This window comes from Somniosus microcephalus, chromosome 5 (assembly GCF_052327205.1).
Source record: "Somniosus microcephalus isolate GS21.2 chromosome 5, FLI_Smic_1.0, whole genome shotgun sequence".
Classification (NCBI taxonomy): Eukaryota; Metazoa; Chordata; class Chondrichthyes; order Squaliformes; family Somniosidae; genus Somniosus; species Somniosus microcephalus.
In genome coordinates, this window is record NC_140991.1 from 70,787,831 (window position 1) to 70,807,752 (window position 19,922).

The following is a 19,922-nucleotide window of genomic DNA, read 5'->3' on the forward strand; positions in this document are numbered from 1 at the left end:
TCTTTAAGTCAAAAGTTGAAAATACCCTGTAGTTGGCAAGGTTATTGACCATGTCATCGATGCATGATAGTGGGTAGGCATCCAAGTCGGTATACTGGTTAATAGTTTGCAAGTAATCGATGCAAAGACATTTCTTGTGTTGCTTCAGAAGATTTTTAACGACGACTTGAGCTCACCAGGAAGATGAACATGGCTCAATGATACCGTCAGTTAGAAGGCGAGAGATTTCTGCCTCGATAAAGGATAGATCATCTTGGCTGAAACGTCGTGATTTAGTGACTATGGGCTTACATCGGGGGGGAAAGATTGGCAAACAAGGAGGGCTCGTCGAGCGAAGCCGCCGAAAGCACACAAAACAGTACTTTGGAAATAGTAAGCTCCGGCTTTGACCCTCCAAACTTGAAAGTGAGTCTTTTGTGTTGTTTCTGGAAATTCTGTCCCAGGAGCACATCACTGCATAGGCTTTTGAGCACCCCGAGCCGGGTGGAAAAATAAGTGCGGCCATTGAGAATAAGGTCGACAAGACAAAAGCCGGAAGAGTTGGCGGTCAGTGTCGTCAGAGCCATTGTAATTTCCCTGTCTGAGGGGTAAACACGCAGTTTTAAATTACTGACAGCCCGCTCACTGATGAAGCTGTCAGAGCTACATGAGTCGATTAATACACTCAAAATATGTCCATTTACCGAAACCCTCGTGGCTGCATGGGACAGGCTTTGGGGAAAAACAGCTGTAACACTAGTAGTGGCTTTTAGGGGAGGAGCAGTTTTATAGATAGCAGCTGTAACACTAGTAGTGGCTCTTGGGGGAGTTGTTTTATAGATAGCAGCTGCAACACTAGTAGAGGCTCTTGACCGGCATACTTTAGAAAAGTGACCTTTTCTGCAATGATTGCAGGTTGCATTATGAGCAGGACAAAATTTCCTATAATGGAATGCACCTCCACAGAAGAAACACTTTTTAGATTGCCAAGATGCCGCTAGGGTAGGGTCGTCATAAGTGAGCGCTTCCGCCTGAGGCTTACCGGGGGGAGTCACTAAAAGTGGTAGCAGCAGTCCGTGCATATGGTAAAAAATAGGCAACTGAATTTTTTTGAGCTAAGTCCAGAGAATATGCCTGGTTATAGGCAGCTTGTAACCCAAGGGTTTTATTCTCCATCAGACGCTGGCTTATGACAGAAGCAATTCTGTTAATAAAAAAGTCACAAATTAATTCCTCCCAGTTCCGCTCAGCTGAGACAGCTTTAAGGTTACAATCTTTGCTGAGCCTGCGAAGCTCTTGAAGGAATTCGTCACGTGATACCCCGGGTTGTTGTCGAGTTGTGGCCAGTAGGTGCCGAGCAAAAATTTCATTTGGGGCCTTAACATATAGTTGCTGTAGTGTTTGGATAGCGGAGTCATAGTCTACACAGTCTTCGATAAAGTCAAACACATGAGGGGATACATAATTGGCAAGCATTTGTAACTTATTAGGAACATTCTCACATTTGTTACCGCCGAATTGGAGCCTGAACGGACCCAGTGATATACAGGGTCGACGTATACCCAACTTCGACTTATAGAGCAATAAACTCAGACTACTGCAGACTTTGCTGGAATGTGCGAGTACACTTTTATTTACAGAGCGCTCCGGGAGAAGTGCTATACACCCCCTTGGTGCAATCGCCAGCTTCTCAGCTTTACAATAGCAGCCGCGCTCCTTTTATACAATTTAAGAACAGGAAAGATACCATATTACATTAATTCCTTGGCCAATCTGGTACTTTAGCATCCTTTAACTTTGGCCAATCCGATACCTTAGCAACCCTTAATCACATTGTCAAAAACAAGTTGATTATATTATTATACCGTTAGCAAACAACTTAATTATATTACTGTTCTGTACAAGTGACATCGCACGTTTGGTGTAAGCAGATCAAGTCAGCTGTCTGTTATGCCAGTGTCTGCAAAATGTCAATGAATGTCAAGTATTTCAGCAGGCACTACGGTGCCATTTTAAAATTTCCTCCAACAGCCCATCCTTTTGGTCCTGGAGCACGATCCTCTTGCTCGCAGATGACCATCGTTCTTCGTTTCTTCACAGGGTTGGTTTACAACCACCGACTCTCGTGAGAACCGGCCGTTCCGGCCACGTCATCATACGTTTCTTCTTCTTCACCCATATTTCTGGGCAGGAGGTCGGTCTATTCTTCGACAGAAGCTACTGGCAGCACAGCTTTCACAGCAGTTTGACAGCACATTTTAATGATACTCAATGCACAGCACAGCAGTATACATATCACAACCATGATCAATATCATTTGCACTAGCCAAGCACCCCAGCCTGATCCTCCCAGTAACCAATCAAACCATCCGCCTCTAATATTGGATTGATGGAGCAAAGCTACTTGTTTTTGAATATGGTCCGCTAGGTTGGTAATATTTTCAGAACTGTCTGGGATGTATGTACAGCATTCTGCTCCGATCATGGCACGTGTACCTCCCTGTGCAGCTAGTAGGTAATCTAGTGCCATTCTATTTTGTAGGGCGACAGTTCTTAGGGCTACCATTTCGGCACTCATCTCTCTCAGGGATTCAGCCGTGTCATTGGCTACTCCCTCAATTATGGTTGCCAATAACCATATTTCTTGAGAAGTAAACACTATTCCAGCCGTGGGGAACGTAGCTCCTAGTACCACCTGCAAGGGGGGAAGTTCTCTTTTAGTACGACTATGCTTGTGGTGGTCTTTCAATTCCTTTATGTGGTATTCACAGAAATCACAGAAACCTCACAGTACAGATACGAGGCCATTTCGGCCCATCGAGCCTGCACCGACACATATCCCTCCCAATCCCCGTAACCCCTACACCAACACATATCCCACCCTATCCCCGTAACCCCACGTATTTAATCCCCCTAACACTAAGGGTCAATTTTTATCATAGCCAATCAACCTAACCTGCACATCTTTGGACTGTGGGAGGAAACCGGAGCACCCGGAGAAAACCCACGCAAACACGGGGAGAATGTGCAAACTCCACACAGTCACCCGAGGCCAGATTCGAACCCGGGTCCCTGGCGCTGTGAGGCAACAGTGCTAACCACTATGCCACCGTGCTGTACTACATACCCCAAATAGCATGATCCTGCCCAATTCTCTGGTAGCCAGGGGTATGCTCTATGACCGCATATGAAGTATGTCCCATTATAGGCTGTCATTATCTGTCCCGGTTGTTCGGGGTTTATGTTGGCTCGGAAGACGGTGAAACCCATCTGGTTGTCAGTATTTGTTCACCTGGTCCCATTCCATGGTTTATTATTGGTCAAATTCATCAAATTGGTGGTATTGAACCACCAGCTTTCCATGGAATTTCCTGCATTATATGTGGTAAAATTTTGTATACAATGACTTTTCCCCACATCAATTCTGATCCCTTCAGTCTGTTCTGTACCGCGCTCCCAACATATCTCCCCGCTCGGCTGGCCCTTTCCTGACGTATTGGTAAGAACTAAAAAGGGGGGTTCTTTCGTATAATTATATGTTGGCTTATACCATTCTTTAAAATTTTCTAACGAATATCCTCCCCCCCGGAACTCATTCCTTAGGCTAGTCCATTTCTGTTCCCAGGTTTTTCCGAAGGTGGATAAAGTGGTATTTTTCTGTTTTGTGTGATTTCTATTAATTATCCATTCTGCCATATCTGTGAGGTTCAAGGGTATTGGTCGCAAGGGTATCCCTCCTTTCGCATGAGTGGGAGTATGGCTACATACCCAACAGGCATCTATCCCACTCCGTTTGGCATACTTAAATGACATATCTAAAAACGTATTTACATGCAATCCCCGTTTTCTTTGCGGTCCTGTCGCCGCATCTCCCGTGACAATACGTATCAACGCAACTATACACAGTAACTTATACATGTTTTTGATGCAATATTCTTCTTCCAGTTATTGCCGAAGGGGTCTCCCTTTTTTTTTTTCCTGTGGAACAGATTCAGAACAGTGGGGGTAATTATTCACGTTCATGTCCTTTATAGAACTTCAACTGAGTCCAATGTTTCCATATGCCCTTTCCCCTTATGTCCAGACAGGCACAGGTGTCCGCACTGATTATGATCTCATAGGGTCCGCTCCATTTCGGCGCGAACCCCGGTTTGCCAGGTAGATTTCTTACCATAACCCGCGCTCCAGCGGGGGGGAACGTCCGGGAGCGTGTTAAGTTCTAGCTCCTTGTCCCTTTCCCGCTGTTCGGTCACGGATATTTTTACGCATCTCCTTTAATTGAGTGCTGAGTTCCAAAACGTATCGTTTTAATTTATCTTTTAGAGGACCTACATCGGCCCCACCTGTTATGATGCCTTCGGGTAATTGCATCGCCCTTCCTGTCATTAGTTCATAAGGGGTAAGGCCAGTCGTTTGGTTTGTAGTAGCCCGAAGTTTCATCAGGATGATGGGCAGCACTTCAGTCCATGTTTTTCCCGATGCTTGCATCGCCTTGGCCAATGCATTTTTAAGGGTACGGTTCATCCGTTCCACCATTCCTGAACTCTGTGGGTGATAGGGGATGTGGAACTTCTGTTTTATACCCATTAATTAACATACGGTTTTTATGACACTACCAGTAAAGTGAGTGCCTTGATCGGAGTCGATTTGAAGGGGCGCTCCCCATCGGGGAATTACTTCTTCTGCTAGGATTCTGGCAACCGTCAGGGCGGTGCAGTTCCGTGTTGGAAAAGCCTCCACCCATCGAGTGAATTGGTCTATGATTACCAGGCAGTATGTTTTACCGTGGGACGGGGGTAGAGGGCCTTTAAAATCGATTTGCAAATGTTCCCATGGGCCTCGCGGCCTGGGTTGATGTCCCATATTAACCTTTATTGGCCTGCCTGGATTGTACTGTGCACACGTAACACACCGGTGGCAGTGTTTAGCAATATCTCTTCCCATCCCTTTCCACCACCATTCTGTACCGAGACTTCCTGTCATTGCCTCTCTTCCCGAGTGAGAGAGCCCGTGGTGAATTTCCAACAGAGTGTTTTGTATGCACTCTGGGGCCATTACCTTATCATCCTTTCGCCAGACGTTATCGCTTCCTCGTATAGCGCCTTGTTTCTCCCACGTACTTTTCTCAACATCTGGTGTGTCCTCGTGCAGTTCTTCAATACTTATCTCATCTCCTGGGTTACTTATGCTAGCCACTGGTGTGTCGCTGATCTCCTCTTGTTCTAACGCGAATTGTGCAGCTTTGTCCGCTGCTTGGTTCCCCCTTCATTATTGCAGTGTATGTGGAAGTCTTTGCACATGTCTGGCAATCCCAATCCTGGGGCTGATATTAATTCTGACTTCAGTTGGATATAAGCTTCCTCCTACTCTGGGCCCCATTCTATTGAGTCCAGTGCTGGTTTGCCCCCTTTCACTAGCCGCTGTATGGGTTCTGCTATTTTAGCAAACCCTGGGATAAAATTTCTACTATAATTAAAGAGGCCTGCCTAATACCTTCCTTACTCCCCTCACTGTTACGGGCCTGGGCATACTCTGGACAGCGTCCTTTCTGTCCGGTGGCATTTCTTTAAGTCCCTGGGAGATAAGGTGTCCCAGATACAATACCTGGGTTTTTCCTATCTGTGCCTTTTTGGGGCTCACCTTTAGGCCAGCCGTCTCCAATGTTTTTAATACTAGGTACAGGGTCGTCTGGTGCCCTTCTTTCGTTTCCAAAGCTATTAGTATGTCATCAACATACTGGAGAATCGTACTCCCGCTGGGCAGTTCTACCCTTTTTAAGATGTCGCTCATGACTCGGTGAAAGATAGCTGGGCTATTGTGAAACCCCTGTGGGAGCCGGGTCCAGGTATACTGTTTGTCCCCTACCATAAACGCAAATTTTTCCTGTGATTCTGGGTCCAAGGGTAAGGCCCAGAATCCGTTGGCTATGTCCAGGACCGTGAAGATTTGGTGTTCTGGGGCTAGACCGTTTAAGATGGTTGAGGGGCTGGCGACGATAGGGTGTAACTTAGGGGTGACCTTGTTGAGGGCAGTGTAATCTATAGTTAACCTATAGCTTCCATCAGGTTTTCCTACTGGCCATGTAGGGGAATTGGTGGTACTTGTTGTTTCTCTCAGGATGCCTTTCTCTACAAGTCCTTTTACTATGTCTATGACTGCCTTTCTTGCCTCGGTTTTTATGGGGTACTGGCGGTGTGGCTTATGTTCTGGTCCGGGGATCTTGATAGGGTCAATACCAGCTTTTCCTGTGTCTAGTTTTGTTTCTGCCCAACTCCGGGGACGGAGGCGCAAATGGCCCCGTAATCACCTGTATCTAATTGCCTGTTTCTTTTGGTTACTGTGGCTACTCCAATTGTGCCGGTATTATTTGCGAGTCGTCCTACCTTTGCTATGTGGCCGTCTGTTTTTGGCCACATTAGTTGTCCCTTGCCACAATCGATTAATATATCGTATTCTTTCATAAGATCATTACCCATTATTGTGCCCTCGTTATTTTTACATACGTAGAATCTCATCGGGATGTAAAGATTGTCTATTTCTACCATTTGGGTGGTACTTAGGAAGGCGGGCACCTTGGTGCCGCTGATCCCTGTTAAATATATCATATTACTGGTTGTAGGGAGGGGAAGGTCGGTTACGGATATTGACACTCCCGTGTCCACTAGCATTTCACACTGTCGGCCCCCAACTAGTGCAGACACATAAATCCTACCCTCCTTTTTGCTTTTTACGGGGGCCGCTGGACGTCACTTATTCTGTTGCTGTCGTTTATACTCCTGCCACTCCCTGTAGTCTTCGGCGGACATCGTATTTTGCCCGCTAGTTGGCCTGCCATGTTTGCTATAACAAGTGGCTTCCAAGTGTCCCCTTTTTCCACAATAGTTACATTGTCTCTCATTCTTTTTGCCCTTGCATTCTTTTGCAAAGTGACCCATCTTTCCACAATTATGGCATGGTCCCTTTTTGGGTCTTGCTCCAGTTTCCAATTGGCCGACCGCAGCTATTTTTTCTTGTTTAACTTTTGTCACTATCTCATCCTTCATCCTGTTTCCGTCTATTTCACATGCCCATTCTACCAGGTCATCATAATTTCTTGCGGTCACTACTCCCATTTTTATGATTGTTTGGTGTGCCGGTGATAAGCCGTCCTTAAATGCTTGTATAAATGCCGGATCTGTCCTGACTGCGTTTGGTTGGCCCGAACTTTCCTGGTAAATACTAAATAGTCGCTCGCCATATTCTGAGGCCCCTTCTCCCTTTTGTTGTTTAGTCGCTGTAATTTTACTCCAATTAGTGGGGGAGTCACCTAAAACCCATTGGACTTCAGTTTTAAAGAGAACAAAGGGTGCCTGTTGGGCGTCTACTTCGGCAGTGAGGGCTACTGCATGTGTCCAGCGTCCCCCACTGTAATCCCTTGCGGTTGCGCCCGCACCGGGATCGCCCGCCACAAGACGCCACCTGTCCGCCGGACAGGCTGCCCGAACTAACTGATGGATGTCTCTTAGATGTAACTGATGCCCCACCCAAACGGTGTTGAGTTCTGCCCAAAACTTTGCGTTCAGGCTACAGGTCTGGAGTTTTCCCAGGAATGTCATGATTTGTTGTCTCTCCCCGGGGGTAAAGGGTTTATAACTCGCTGTTGGTGCAGCGGCGGTTCCACCCCGGGTTACTGGGGCCATGTCGACACTTTCGACCTTTTCCTCAAACATGGGAGCCGTTGGATCTAGTGTCTCGTATGGGGGAAGGGAAGTAGTATCTGTCCAACCACTCATTCGTCCGCCCTCACATGTAGCCCTCTTTTCTAAATCCTTAATTACCTTATCTTGGCAAGTTATCTTTGTTTCGAGAGTTTTAATGTCCTGTGTTTTATCTTTAACAATTTTCTTAATTACATTTTCTTAATTACATTTACTTGTTCTATCAGTCCTGACAATTGGTGTACTAGTAACACGCCCGCCTTTTTAGTTTTATCCTTTTTCTGTTTACTCAGCCAATTTCTCTGAAGTTCTAATGTCTGTGATACCTCCCATCCGTCCTGCTGCATTTTTAAAATTAGTGAATGCCTGTCTGTCATATAAGAATCGATGAGGGAGCCCGGGGGCCCCCTCTTAATCTCCTTACCTGACATTAGTAGTCCACCGACCTTTCCTCTTTGTCTGGAGTCACGTTTTTGAAAGCCCCCCTATTCTTTTCTTCTAAGAATACCCGGGCGTTTTAACGTACTCGAAACGGTGTTCTCAGAGGTCTGGGTTTCTGTCTTTCAAGAGTGCCCGGACGTGTAACGTTTTACCCCGCTCCACAAGTTCCTAACATCAGTCTGTTAGTCCCGAATAAGACCTGAGGATTAAAATTTTGTCAATACAGATACGAATATAAGTTCATCACAGACAAATGTCAAGTGTAGTCCCACACTCCACTAACTTATTCTTTGATCACTCGGCGTCCTTATACTTGATCAGAGTACTAAAACACCGGTGACCCTGCTCGCAGCGCCAATTTGTTACTGCCGAATTGGAGCCTGAACGGACCCAGTGATATACAGGGTCAACGTATACCCAACTTCGACTTATAGAGCAATAAACTCAGACTACTGCGGATTTTGCTGGAATGTGCGAGTACACTTTTATTTACAGAGCGCTCTGGGAGAAGTGCTATACACCCCCTTGGTGCAATCGCCAGCTTCTCAGCTTTACAATAGCAGCCGCGCTCCTTTTATACAATTTAAAAACAGGAAAGATACCATATTACATTAATTCCTTGGCCAATCTGGTACTTTAGCATCCTTTAACTTTGGCCAATCCGATACCTTAGCAACCCTTAATCACATTCTGTCAAAAACAAGTTGATTATATTATTATACCGTTAGCAAACAACTTAATTATATTACTGTTCTGTACAAGTGACATCACACGTTTGGTGTAAGCAGATCAAGTCAGCTGTCTGTTATGCCAGTGTCTGCAAAATGTCAATGAATGTCAAGTATTTCAGCAGGCACTACGGTGCCATTTTAAAATTTCCTCCAACACCACACTCCTCGAGGAAGTTGCTGAAGGTACGATACCAGTGTTTCCATACCTTAGCAGCTGTAAGTGAATTCGGGTCCAGGTCGAGACGAGCAGGTTGGAGTAGTTTCTCCATGATGGATTGATTACTACGTCCGAGTTCCCTTCTACAGTTTGAATCGTAGCTGTCTGTTCCCAAATCACTCAGAGCGTGGAGCGGGTTGCAGTTGATTAAATTGACATAAGAAAACTACTAGGCACTTGGTCTAAGTATTAAACAAGGCTTTAATCAACTGTTTTCCAACATGGAGATCTCGTTGTGTCCTTCACTAGTTCTTGTTAAAGAATGTCCTGAGCAAGCTGGGCCCATGCCCGGGTATTTATACTCTCCCTGGACAGCATCACCAGCAGGCCCGCCCAGTATCATTTCATAAGTCATTTCCACATGAACAACAAGATTCATGTCACCGATCTCATCCTTATTAACAGCGGTATGCCACCTCCTTTTCCTTTTTGTCTGTCCTTCCTAAATGTTGAGTGCCCTGGAACATTCAGTTCCCAGCTTTGGTTACCCTGCAACCATGTCTCTGTAATGGCAATTACATCATACCCATTTACTTCTATTAGTGCCATTAATTCATCCACCTTGTTGCGAATGCTACGTGCATTTAGATAAAGTGCCTTCAACTTTGCCTGTTTAATATTTTTCTGCAGTTTGACCCTCTTCACTGTTGGCCTTTGTTTCTGCTCCCTACTAGTTTTGCTGACTACTTTTCTAAATTTGCACTTCCAGCTTTGTTTCTCTCTGTTCTGGGCCCACACTTAGGTTTACAGCCCCCTGACAAACTAGTTTAAATCCTTCCCAACAACACTAGCAAATCCCCCTGCGAGGATATTGGTCCCGGTTCTGCCGAGGTGTAACCCGTCCAGCTTGTACAGGTCCCACCTTCCCCAGAATCGGTCCCAATGCCGCAGGAACTTAAATCCCTCCCTCCTACACTATCTCTCCAGCCATGCATTAATCTGGTCTATTCTCCTATTTCTGCTCGCGCTAGCATGTGGCACTGGGAGTAATCCTGAGATTACTACCTTTGAGGTCCTGCCTTTTAATTTATTTCCTAGCTCCCTATATTCTGCTTGCAGGACCTTGTTCCTCTTTCTACCTATGTCGTTGGTACCGATATGGACCACGACCTCTGGCTGTTCACCCTCCCCCTTCAGAATGACCTGCAGCCACTCAGTGACATCCTTGACCCTGGCACCAGGGAGGCAATATACCATCCTGGAGTCACGTCTGCGGCCACAGAAACGTCTATCTGTTCCCCTTACGATAGATTCCCCTATCACTATTGCTCTCCCACTCTTTTTCCTCCCCTCCTGTGCTGCTGAGCCACTCATAGTGCCACGGACTTGGCTCTTGCTGCATTCCCCTGAGAAACCATCTCCCCCAGCAGTATCCAAAATGGATAATCTGTTGGAGAGGGAGATGGACCCAGGGGACTCCTGCACTACCTTCCTAGTTCTTTTCTGTCTGGCTGTCAACCATTCCCTTTCTGCCTGTGCACTCTTTACCTGCAGTGTGACCACCTCGTTAAACGTGCTATCCACGAAGATCTCAGCCTCGCGGATGCTCCACACTGACTCCAGCCACAGCTCCAGCACTGAAACGTGGATTTCGAGTAGCTGCAGCTGGAGACACTTCCTGCACACGTGTTTGCCCCGGACACCGAAAATGTCCCTGACTTTCCACATAGCACAGGAGGAGCACTCCATGCTGCCGAGCTGCCCTGCCATGTCCTACCCATAATTTACTCCCTTTACTTCCTCTAAATTAAAGAATATTAAATACACTAGGGACCTTACTTCACTTTACACACTACTTACTCTAAACTAGAGACCTTACTTTTACTTTAACGACTGGACTGCAGAAATACTCACCAGGTCCTACTTACCAATCAGCTCCTTCCCTGGTTGTGACGTCACTTTAGCGGTTTTGCAGTTGTTGTTGTTGTTTGACTGCTCCCACTCGCGGATTCTTTCCTGGGTGTAAAGTAAGAACCAAATCCTACAGAGTGAAAAGTTAGGGAAAGCAAAGGCAAAGCAAGGGAGCTCCTCCTTCCACTCCTCACCCACCTAACTCCCTCACTCACCCAACTCTCAACACTCTGTGCAAACCGCACTCATAAGAAGATATATGGGCAAATGACCTAAAGCTTGGTCAAAGAAGTAGGTTTTAAGGAACATCTTAAAGAAGGAAAGAGAGGTAGAGAGGCGGAGAGGTTTAGGGAGGGAATTTCAGAGTTTAGGGCCTTGGCAGCTGAAGGCATGGCTACCAATGGTGGAGCGATTAAAATCAGGGATGCTCAAGAGACCAGAATTGGAGGAGTAGAAATATCTCAGAGGGTTGTAGGGCTGGAGGAAATTTGCAGAGGGTTATTGGTTATTGACACTTGGAATAAGTTGCCGGCTCGTGTGGCGAGTGCAGATTCACTTTCACAGGTCAAAAAGAGCTGGACGAGTTCCTTGCTGTGGTTAATATCACCATGTATAAAAGGTAGGTGCCATGTTGGTTATGTATCTCATGGTCACTATAATCTCCTGAACTCATTTTGATCTCCTTAGGGGGTCAGACTTTCCCCCCCCTGAATTGGCCTAGGTTTTTTGTTTTTTTTGTCTCCCCCAAGAGATTATATGACTGTTGGTGGGAGCATGATGCTTAGTTGTATCTGACTGTTTTGAACATGCTCAAGCCAGTCTTTTCCTGGCCGTCTTTTCATAGGTCCATATCTATACTCTGGTCGGCATTTCAAACAATTTTGGGCAGGACTGCGGCGGAGAATGAAGGAAAATTTTTGGGCAGTGAGGCCTATTGTTATATCTCTGCTCTGACCAGGATCTCTCTTCTCCACTCTGCTTCGAATGCCACTGGCCACTCCTTCCCGGCCTCAAGCTGTGGGGTTCCTTGGAAGATGTCCGTCTCATCCACCCCATTTACCAGTGCTTCCCTGGGCCGCCATGTGAAAGGTAGTCGTAGGCCTTAGGAATGGTGGTAAAAACCTTGAGGACCCCTCGCCCCAAAAGGGAGAGGGCCTTGTAGTGACCTCATCTCCCTCTAGTCAGCCCCAAACACTTACCCTTTGAATGCCTCTGCTGAAGCCTTCAGTAGGACAGTTGGTCTGATCTTAAGGACATATGTCCCTTGCTGCCTCGTCTGGTGCCCCAGGACTTTCTGCCTTTGCACTAGTGGGCTCCCTCTTGGCAGCTGGAATTCCTCCGGGAGCCCACCATTGTCAGGGTTGGGATTGATCTGGAGAGACAGGTAGAATCATCCCAAAGAAGAGAATCCTAGGAAAGCTCTCAACTGTCAGTTAAGATATGGTGCAGAGAAATAGAGATAAATCTAGGTACTTAGCAATGTTTACAACCTCTTGAGATGGTCCTCTTCTTTCAGCTGACAAATGGTTTACAAGTGGAAATATGGAATAAATGAAGAGAAAATAGCTGAAGAGAACAAGAAATGTTGGAGTCTATTGAGTTCTGATTTAAAGAAACTGTCTGTGAAGGTAAAAACCTAAATCGAGGAAAAGTACTAATAAGGTGGTCCTCCAAATTAAATGGAATGCATTGCACTGGTAATTTGATTTGGTTCTCTACTCTTGCCTGGATTTTCAATATCCTGTGAAGCTGAGAATCTGAGGGTAGAATAAGGGCTATCGGTAGGGCCAGTTAAGTTTCTATTTTTGGCTCTAACTCTCAGTTATACCAGGTTACTCCACTTAATACCAAATATCTTGAGTTATACACTGCTTGGGTTACAGTCTATTTGTTTATGGGTTGCTCAAAAGAGTACACTGCTTGGGGACAGCTCTCCACTCTAATCAGTGAATCGTGATGTAATTGAAATTTATTTGCTGTAATGAGTTTCTAATGCACCAAGCAACCGGAATTGGCTCCTTGGCTACACCAGGCAACCACAACAGCAAATAATAACAAACAGCTGTCAGCTGCTCATCTGGGGAAAACTTGTCCTAAAGTGTTACATGTAGACAGGGGTTTGGCTCCAGGAGTGGAAGAGAGTGGGCGGATTGGCTGGTGATAACAGGCACTTGGTATAATCTCCTAGGAGCTCAAATTAACCATTAAGTAAACTAATTAAAATGAAAACCAGCTAGAAACTAGTTTTTTAAATGATTAAATGGATTTTAAATATAATTAACTTTTGATTAGGGGATTAGAAGCATTCAGTAGACAGGGTTGCTGACATCTTCCCTGTCTAAAAACCAATGCCAGAATTTGAAGATGCATCAAAAAAATGTCAAAATTCTAAATTGTCCCTAGATCGCATTAGAAAATACATTTTACAACCTAAGAGCTAATTTTCCCCTTCAAAATGTTTTAAACCCACCAATGCAAACATATTGAGCATCTTAAGTCATGGCAAATTCTGTCCCACTGTGCTCCCATTGTAACTACTTCTTTTTGTATGTCATATGTGAGGCCTTTGAGTTTGTTTTCACAGTAAAACAGATTGAAATGCAGAATGCCATTCCAAAACACCAACACACACATTGAAATCCAATGTAATAAAAAGTAATTTAGTTTATTCAATCCCCTTACTGTAGGGTGTTTTTGCGTGCCCCGTGTTTTTATGACTCTCCCTTGAGTCGACTCGTGCATTAAAAACTCCCCGGTTTGGGTTGTTTCCCTTGGACAGCAGGAGCTTTTGTCCCTGCCTAGCTCGTCGATTAGCGGGTAATCCCGCAGAGAGAGAGAGAGACCAAGGCCAAATAGGTCTTCTCCTATGCCCGATGCGCCGCGTCCCCAGCAGGATTACTGTGTAACCTGGCCATGACCGGATGCCACCTGGTTGGTCTTCCGAATTATACCGTGGACCACAAGCCCCACAACCCCCAAGTTCGGACCCAAGAAGTTACTATGCATAGATTATAATTGACTCAGACGAAACAAAACGGTTCAGGTTGGTCAAACATCGATTCCTTTTTATTACACTCACAAAACGACAATCCCTACTCCTCTCGCTTATGGCATAATGAGTAGGTGACCGTGGACACTAGCTTACAACAGACTAAAATACCTACCCTGTTGGTTATGCCGAACCAACCCCTTCCCAGAATCTAAGCCTAGATAATGGAAAAACCCTCCTAACTAAACCCCTCTCCCGGTTTGGTCAGAACACACACACCTGTTAGCTTGCGTCTTGGACACTTGCAGTTCCTCAGCAGCCAAACATGCGGGCGGTCTTGGGGATTTCTAGAGATGTATGCTGGATATAATTACCAGCCCTTGTCGTTGATTCACGCGGTCCCAGCTCCGTTCGACTCGAGACAAAACCGTGCCTAACAGAGGCATGTGATGAGGCCTAGAGAGTTACGATCAGGCGGTACGCGAGGCACTCACTTCGGGTGTTCCTGGAGAGTTGACAGACGCGTAGCTACGTGGAGAAGCCGTTCCAGATGGTCGAGAAAAGCAAGCCCTGAATCCCCAAAGTTCAGCATATTTATACCCCATATAATACACAAAACTGGCTGGGCGATTCCTGGTTAGCATGGTCGCAGAGGTACTAGTTGGTCTTCCTGGTGACGTCTCTGTCCTGGATTGGTCATCTTGATGAAAACAAAGGTAGGCCATTACTGTAGATGAGCAGTTCTCGAAGTGCTAACTGTTTGTTTAGTTCTTGACTGCTCCTTCATTGAAAGAGTCCAGAGGTGTTACTTTTGGCCTGCAAACTTCATTGTCCATCCAGACATCCTGGCTCCACGGACAAAAGGTGTTTTTCCACAAATCACACAAGTTCGAATATGAAAAGGCCCCTGCCTTTCATGACGTCAGCGTTGAGACTGGTCCCATGGCAACCCAAAAGACAGACAGTTCCTGCTATCTTCACAGAAACTAACACAGTCCTTTTTTAAAGTCCAAACTCCATTTTGAAACGCAGCCCAAGTGTGTCTCCATTTTAAAAGGGTACATATCCATTTTAAAATTCTAAAAATCCTTCAGGGATATGCACCCACTGATGTTGGCACTGGCCAAACCCTACACATATGTGAGGCCTTTGAGTTTTAGTTTTCACAGTAAAACAAATTGAAATGCAGAATGCCATCCCAAAACACCAATACACACGTTGAAATCCAATGTAATAAAACGTAATTTAGTTTATTCAATCCCCTTGAAGCAGTGGTTTTGGTCATAGAATATTATAGGGCTGTTTTGCAGTTGTACATTGTTTTTTGAGTTGTCAGCTTTTTTGTTCAGCAGCTTTACTGAATCTTTTAGGTTGCAATGTATGCACCAGTGTTCACTTCATGTCCTGTGAAAGTGCAAAGATGTCATCAGCATAGCTGCAGAGGATAGCCTTGCTCACCCAAAAGCTCAGATTTGTATTTATGTGTAAAATAGTGCTGATATCCTGAACTACCTTAAAATGAAAACATTCTTGCAACTACTAGGGAAGTGAGAATTCACTTGGTTAATGTGTTGCTGCTGGGCACCAATGAGCTGAACATTTAGAGGGTGGAATCCTTTCCTGTTGCTATAGGTCCTGCCATTAAATAAGCGAGCAATCTTTTACTTCTTGGACTTTTGGGAATCCGGCCAATCTGTAAAATTACAGAGCTCTGCTATGCTGCTGCCAATTTTCCATTAGAACATAGGAACAGGACTAGGCCATACAGCCCCTCGAGCATGTTCCATTCAATTAGATCGTGGCTGATCTGTACCTCAACCACATTTACTTGCCTTTGTTCCATATCTCTTGATACCCTTACCAAACAAAAAATCTATTGATCTGTCTTGAAAATTTCAATCAACCCAGTATCCACAGCTTTTTAGGGAGTGAGTTACAGATTTCCACTACCCTTTCTGTGAAAATGTGCATCTTGATTTCACTCCTAAATGGCTTAGTTCTAATTTTCAGATTATGCCCTGGTGTTCTGGATTCTTCCGTCAGAGGAAAAATGTCTGTGTTTTTTAAATATTCATTCTCGGGATGTGGGTGTCGCTGGCAAGGCCGGCATTTATTGCCCAACCCCAGTTGTGGTGGGCCGCCTTCTTGAACCGCTGTGTAGTGGTTTGATACAACTGAGTATCAACTTCAGAAGGCAGTTAAGAATCAACCAAGTTGGTGTGAAACTGGACTCAGACTGGGCAAGGACATCAGATCTCCTTCTCTAGTTTAGTGAACCAGTTGGGTTTTTGACAACCAATAGCTTCATGGTCACTTAAAAAAAATCAACAAAACTTACATTTATATAGCACCTTTAACATAGTAAAACATCCCAAGGCGCTTCATAGGAGCCTAATAAAACAAAATTTGACACCGAGCCACGAGGCGAAATTTGGGCAGAAGATGTAGGTTTTAAGGAGCGTCTTAAAGGAGGAAGAGATGCGGAGAGGCTTAGGGAGGGAATTCTATAGCTGAGGGCCGAGGCAGCTGAAGTGACCACCAATGGTGAAGCGATTAAAATCAGGGAGGCGCAAGTGGCCAAATTAGAGGAGCGCAGATATCTTTGTGGTGGGGGGTTGGAGGAGATTACAGAGATAGAGAGGAGTGATTTGAAAACAAGGAATGTGATTCTAAAACACGAATAAATATCTTCAAATGCAACGAAATATAAATGAATCTAACTTATTCAGTCACCTTGAGGCAATGGCCTGGGCCATAAGCTTTTTAAATCAAAGGCTGTTTTTCAGTTGAACGATGTTTTTGTAGGTTGACATGTCTGGTGTCCCAACCACCCTGAGCTCAGTTAACTGAACAACGGGAACTCCGTGTGGGCACGTATTTAGCAGCTAAAGTATCGAGCAGCTTGGATTATAGTGCTCTGAGACGCCACCGAAGGGTCCCAACAGTGCTGCCTCCGCATTCTGGTACAGGTTATTTTCGCGCAGGCACGGCAGGGCCGAAGCTGGGGTCCCGCCCGCCGCCGCCGCTGTCTGTCCGGTTACTATGGTGACAGCTGCGGCGAATGGGCCGGCCGGAGAATGGCGGCGATCACTTCTCCAGTACAGTCTGTGTACAGCACTGACCAGGACCTGGTTGTACTGTTGTCTTACTCGTCCGGAAGGAACTGTTTCCCAGGGTAAAGTCGGAGGAAAGTTTATTGGTTTGTCAGAGCGGGCGAGCTGGACACCCTGGCGCTCTACTCACACTCGCTGTGCAAGCGGCTGTCAGAAAGATGACTTGCCGACAGCACCGCTAGACAACTAGACGGCAGCACTCTGTGACAAAAAGTTTTGAAGCATCGTTTTTTTTCTTCTCTTTACACTTTTGCCAATTGTCTCGAATTTTCCTCCCTTTCCTAAAGTGTTGGTTGACTCCCTGCTAGGTGAAGTTTAATGGGCACCCTCTGGTCATTGGTCATATGTAAGTCTTGACAGTATAGTACATGTGGGCAGGTTATGCAATTGCAGTGGGCATGAGACAAGCCCAGTCATATTTTGTGTCCACGTGCAAGTATGTGCTTTTCCAACAGAGGTTACTCAATAGTGACCAAGAGTGGGAACCCTGACTGATCTTTGACTCCTTAAACCTTCAGAGTTAAGTCTTTTTTATGTCCGCTAATTTAGCACAGACTGGGAATTAAACATGGTCAGTATGGCTCAAGTACTCTTTGGATTAAACTGGCAAAGCCGTCAGGACAACCTGACCTGTTCATTTGTCTTTCTTACTCTTGATTTATTAACCCACACTTTCTTACTCCTCCATTTTCTAACTTCCATTTTCTCTGTTACTTGCCCAATGCAAGATAATTGTTTTTCCTACCGAAGCACTCCACATTCCATAAGTGGTAAAATGCCAAGAAAATTGCCCATTGACTTATTTGGTTTAACAATATGATCTGTGCTCTTATTGTGTGATCTCTGTTATAAGGATGTAATATATGTTTTACATTTCTTCTTCCCAGCATTGCCCCTTCAGATCAATTGAAGATTGGCTTCTTTAAAACAGACTGTGCCACTCAAACCGATGTCAGTGACATATTGGAACTGAAGGAACTGAGTACTGCAGTTGAGTCTCTGGTAAAGGTACTCATTTTTTTATTGAAGTTTATGACACTGTAGTGTTTAATATTTAAATAATGGGATTAAAGGGACAGTGGCAGCATGGATACAAAATTGGCTAAGGGACAGAAAGCAGAGAGTAGTGGTGAGCGGTTGTTTTTCAGACTGGAGGGAAGTGGTATTCCCCACGGGTTAGTATTAGGACCACTGCTCTTTTTGGTACAGGCACACTATCCCTTATCCGAAAGCCTTGGGACCAGCTGAGTTTCGGTTTTCGGAATTTTTCGGATTTCAGAAGGTATTATTATAAGACTGGGAAATTTGTATTTAATATAAATTGTAAAAGTTCAGGCTACCTCTTGCGACTGTTCCGTGTCTCATTCCCCTTCCTGCTTCTCTGGAAAGCCGGATATCGGCTGACTCCTACTAAGCTGGCCCGCAAATCAGGTCGGGGGTCGGGTGGGGGCGGAGAAAAGAATATCGGACGGGCCGCGGTTCAGGTCGGGGGGGTGGGGTCGGGGTCAGGGGGGGAATCGGGGTCTGGGGGGGGTCCGGTGGGGGGGGGGGGGTGGGGTTGGGGGTCCGGGGGGGGAGAGAAAAGAATATCGGACGGGCCGTGCTTCGGGTCGGGTCGGGAGAAAATAATATCGGACGGGCCGTGGTTCGGTTCGGGTCGGGTCGGGGGGAGAAAAGAATATTGGACGGGCCGCTGCAGCTATCGGACAGGCCGCTGTATTGTTGGGTTCACTCTCCCGGTACCTCCTTCACACTGCCCGGCTCGGCCTGCAATCTCCTACCCAGGAGGGAACTCTGTGACCCTCTGCCCTGCTCAGCGTAAGTCGTGCGCTACTCTGGTCATGTCGTGCGCACGACTTACGCTGAACAAAAAAACTTTCGGTTTTTAGAGGTTTTCGGAAGTTCGGATAAAGGATAGTCTACCTGTATATATATTAATGACAGGGCATAATTTCAAAGTTTGCAGATGATATGAAACTTGGAAATGTAGTAAACAGTGAGGAGGATAGCAACAGACTTCAGGCTGGTAAAATGGGCAGACACATGGCTGATGAAATTTAATGCAGAGAAGTGTGAAGTGATATATTTTGGTAGGAGGAATGAGGAGAGGCAATATAATATAAACTAAATGGTACAATTTTAAAGGGCATGCAGGAATGGAGAGACCTGGGGGGTGTATGTACACAAATCTTTGAAGGTGGCAGGACAAGTTGATAAGGATGTTTAAAAAAAGCATATGGGATCCTTGGCATTATTAATAGAGGAATAGAGTGTAAAGCAAGGAAGTTATGCTAAACCTTTATAAAACACTGGTTCGGCCACAGCTGGAGTATTGTGTTCATTTCTGGACACACGCTTTAGGAAGGATGTCAAGGCCTTGGAGAGGATGCAGAAGAGATTTACTATAATGCTACCAGGGATGAGGGACTTCATTTATGTGGAGAGACTGGAGAAGCTGGAGTTGTTTTACTACATTAAAGGTGCTATATAAATACAAGTTGTTGTTGTTGTTCGCCTTAGCGCAGTGAAGGTTAAGAGGAGACTTGCTAGAGGTGTTCAAAATCGTGAATGGTTTTGCTAGAGTAACTAAGGAGAAACTGTATCCTGTGGCAAAGGGGACTGTAACCAGAGGTTATAGATTTAAGGTGTTTGGCAAAAGAACCAGAGGTGACATGAGGCAACAATTTGTTTTAACACAGCGAGGAATTGTGATGTGGAATGCACTACATGTAAGAGTGGTAGAAGCAGATTCAATAACAACATTCAAAAGAGAATTGGATAAATACTTGAAGGGAAAAAAAATACAAGCACTATGGGCAAAGGGCAGGGGAGTGGGATTAATTTGGATAGTTCTACCAAAGAGCCGGTACAGGCACAATGGGCTGAATGGCCTCCTGTGCTGTA

General features: G+C 45.4%; 1 protein-coding gene and 1 long non-coding RNA gene across 3 annotated transcripts in view; one reads left to right on the forward strand and one right to left on the reverse strand.

Annotated features, from left to right (window-relative positions):
* Window positions 1-1,584: 1,584 nt before the first annotated feature.
* Window positions 1,585-17,038, reverse strand: LOC147117101 (uncharacterized). Its single transcript, XR_015078371.1, has 4 exons — window positions 16,639-17,038; window positions 14,185-15,309; window positions 8,101-8,316; window positions 1,585-2,674 (listed from the first exon to the last, which is right to left on the reverse strand). It is a non-coding gene; the product is annotated as an uncharacterized LOC147117101 (long non-coding RNA).
* c5h10orf67 (chromosome 5 C10orf67 homolog) overlaps window positions 16,948-19,922 on the forward strand; it is a 419,952-nt gene continuing 416,977 nt past the window's right edge. Inside the window, exons 1-2 of one of the 2 annotated variants that reach the window (XM_085987765.1) lie at window positions 16,948-17,080; window positions 17,906-18,026. In XM_085987765.1, coding sequence (XP_085843891.1) covers window positions 16,983-17,080; window positions 17,906-18,026 — 219 coding nt within the window. In that variant the 5' untranslated portion in view covers window positions 16,948-16,982. The remainder of the gene's footprint in view (window positions 17,081-17,905; window positions 18,027-19,922) is intronic. The other variant, XM_085987766.1, reaches the window with a different exon arrangement.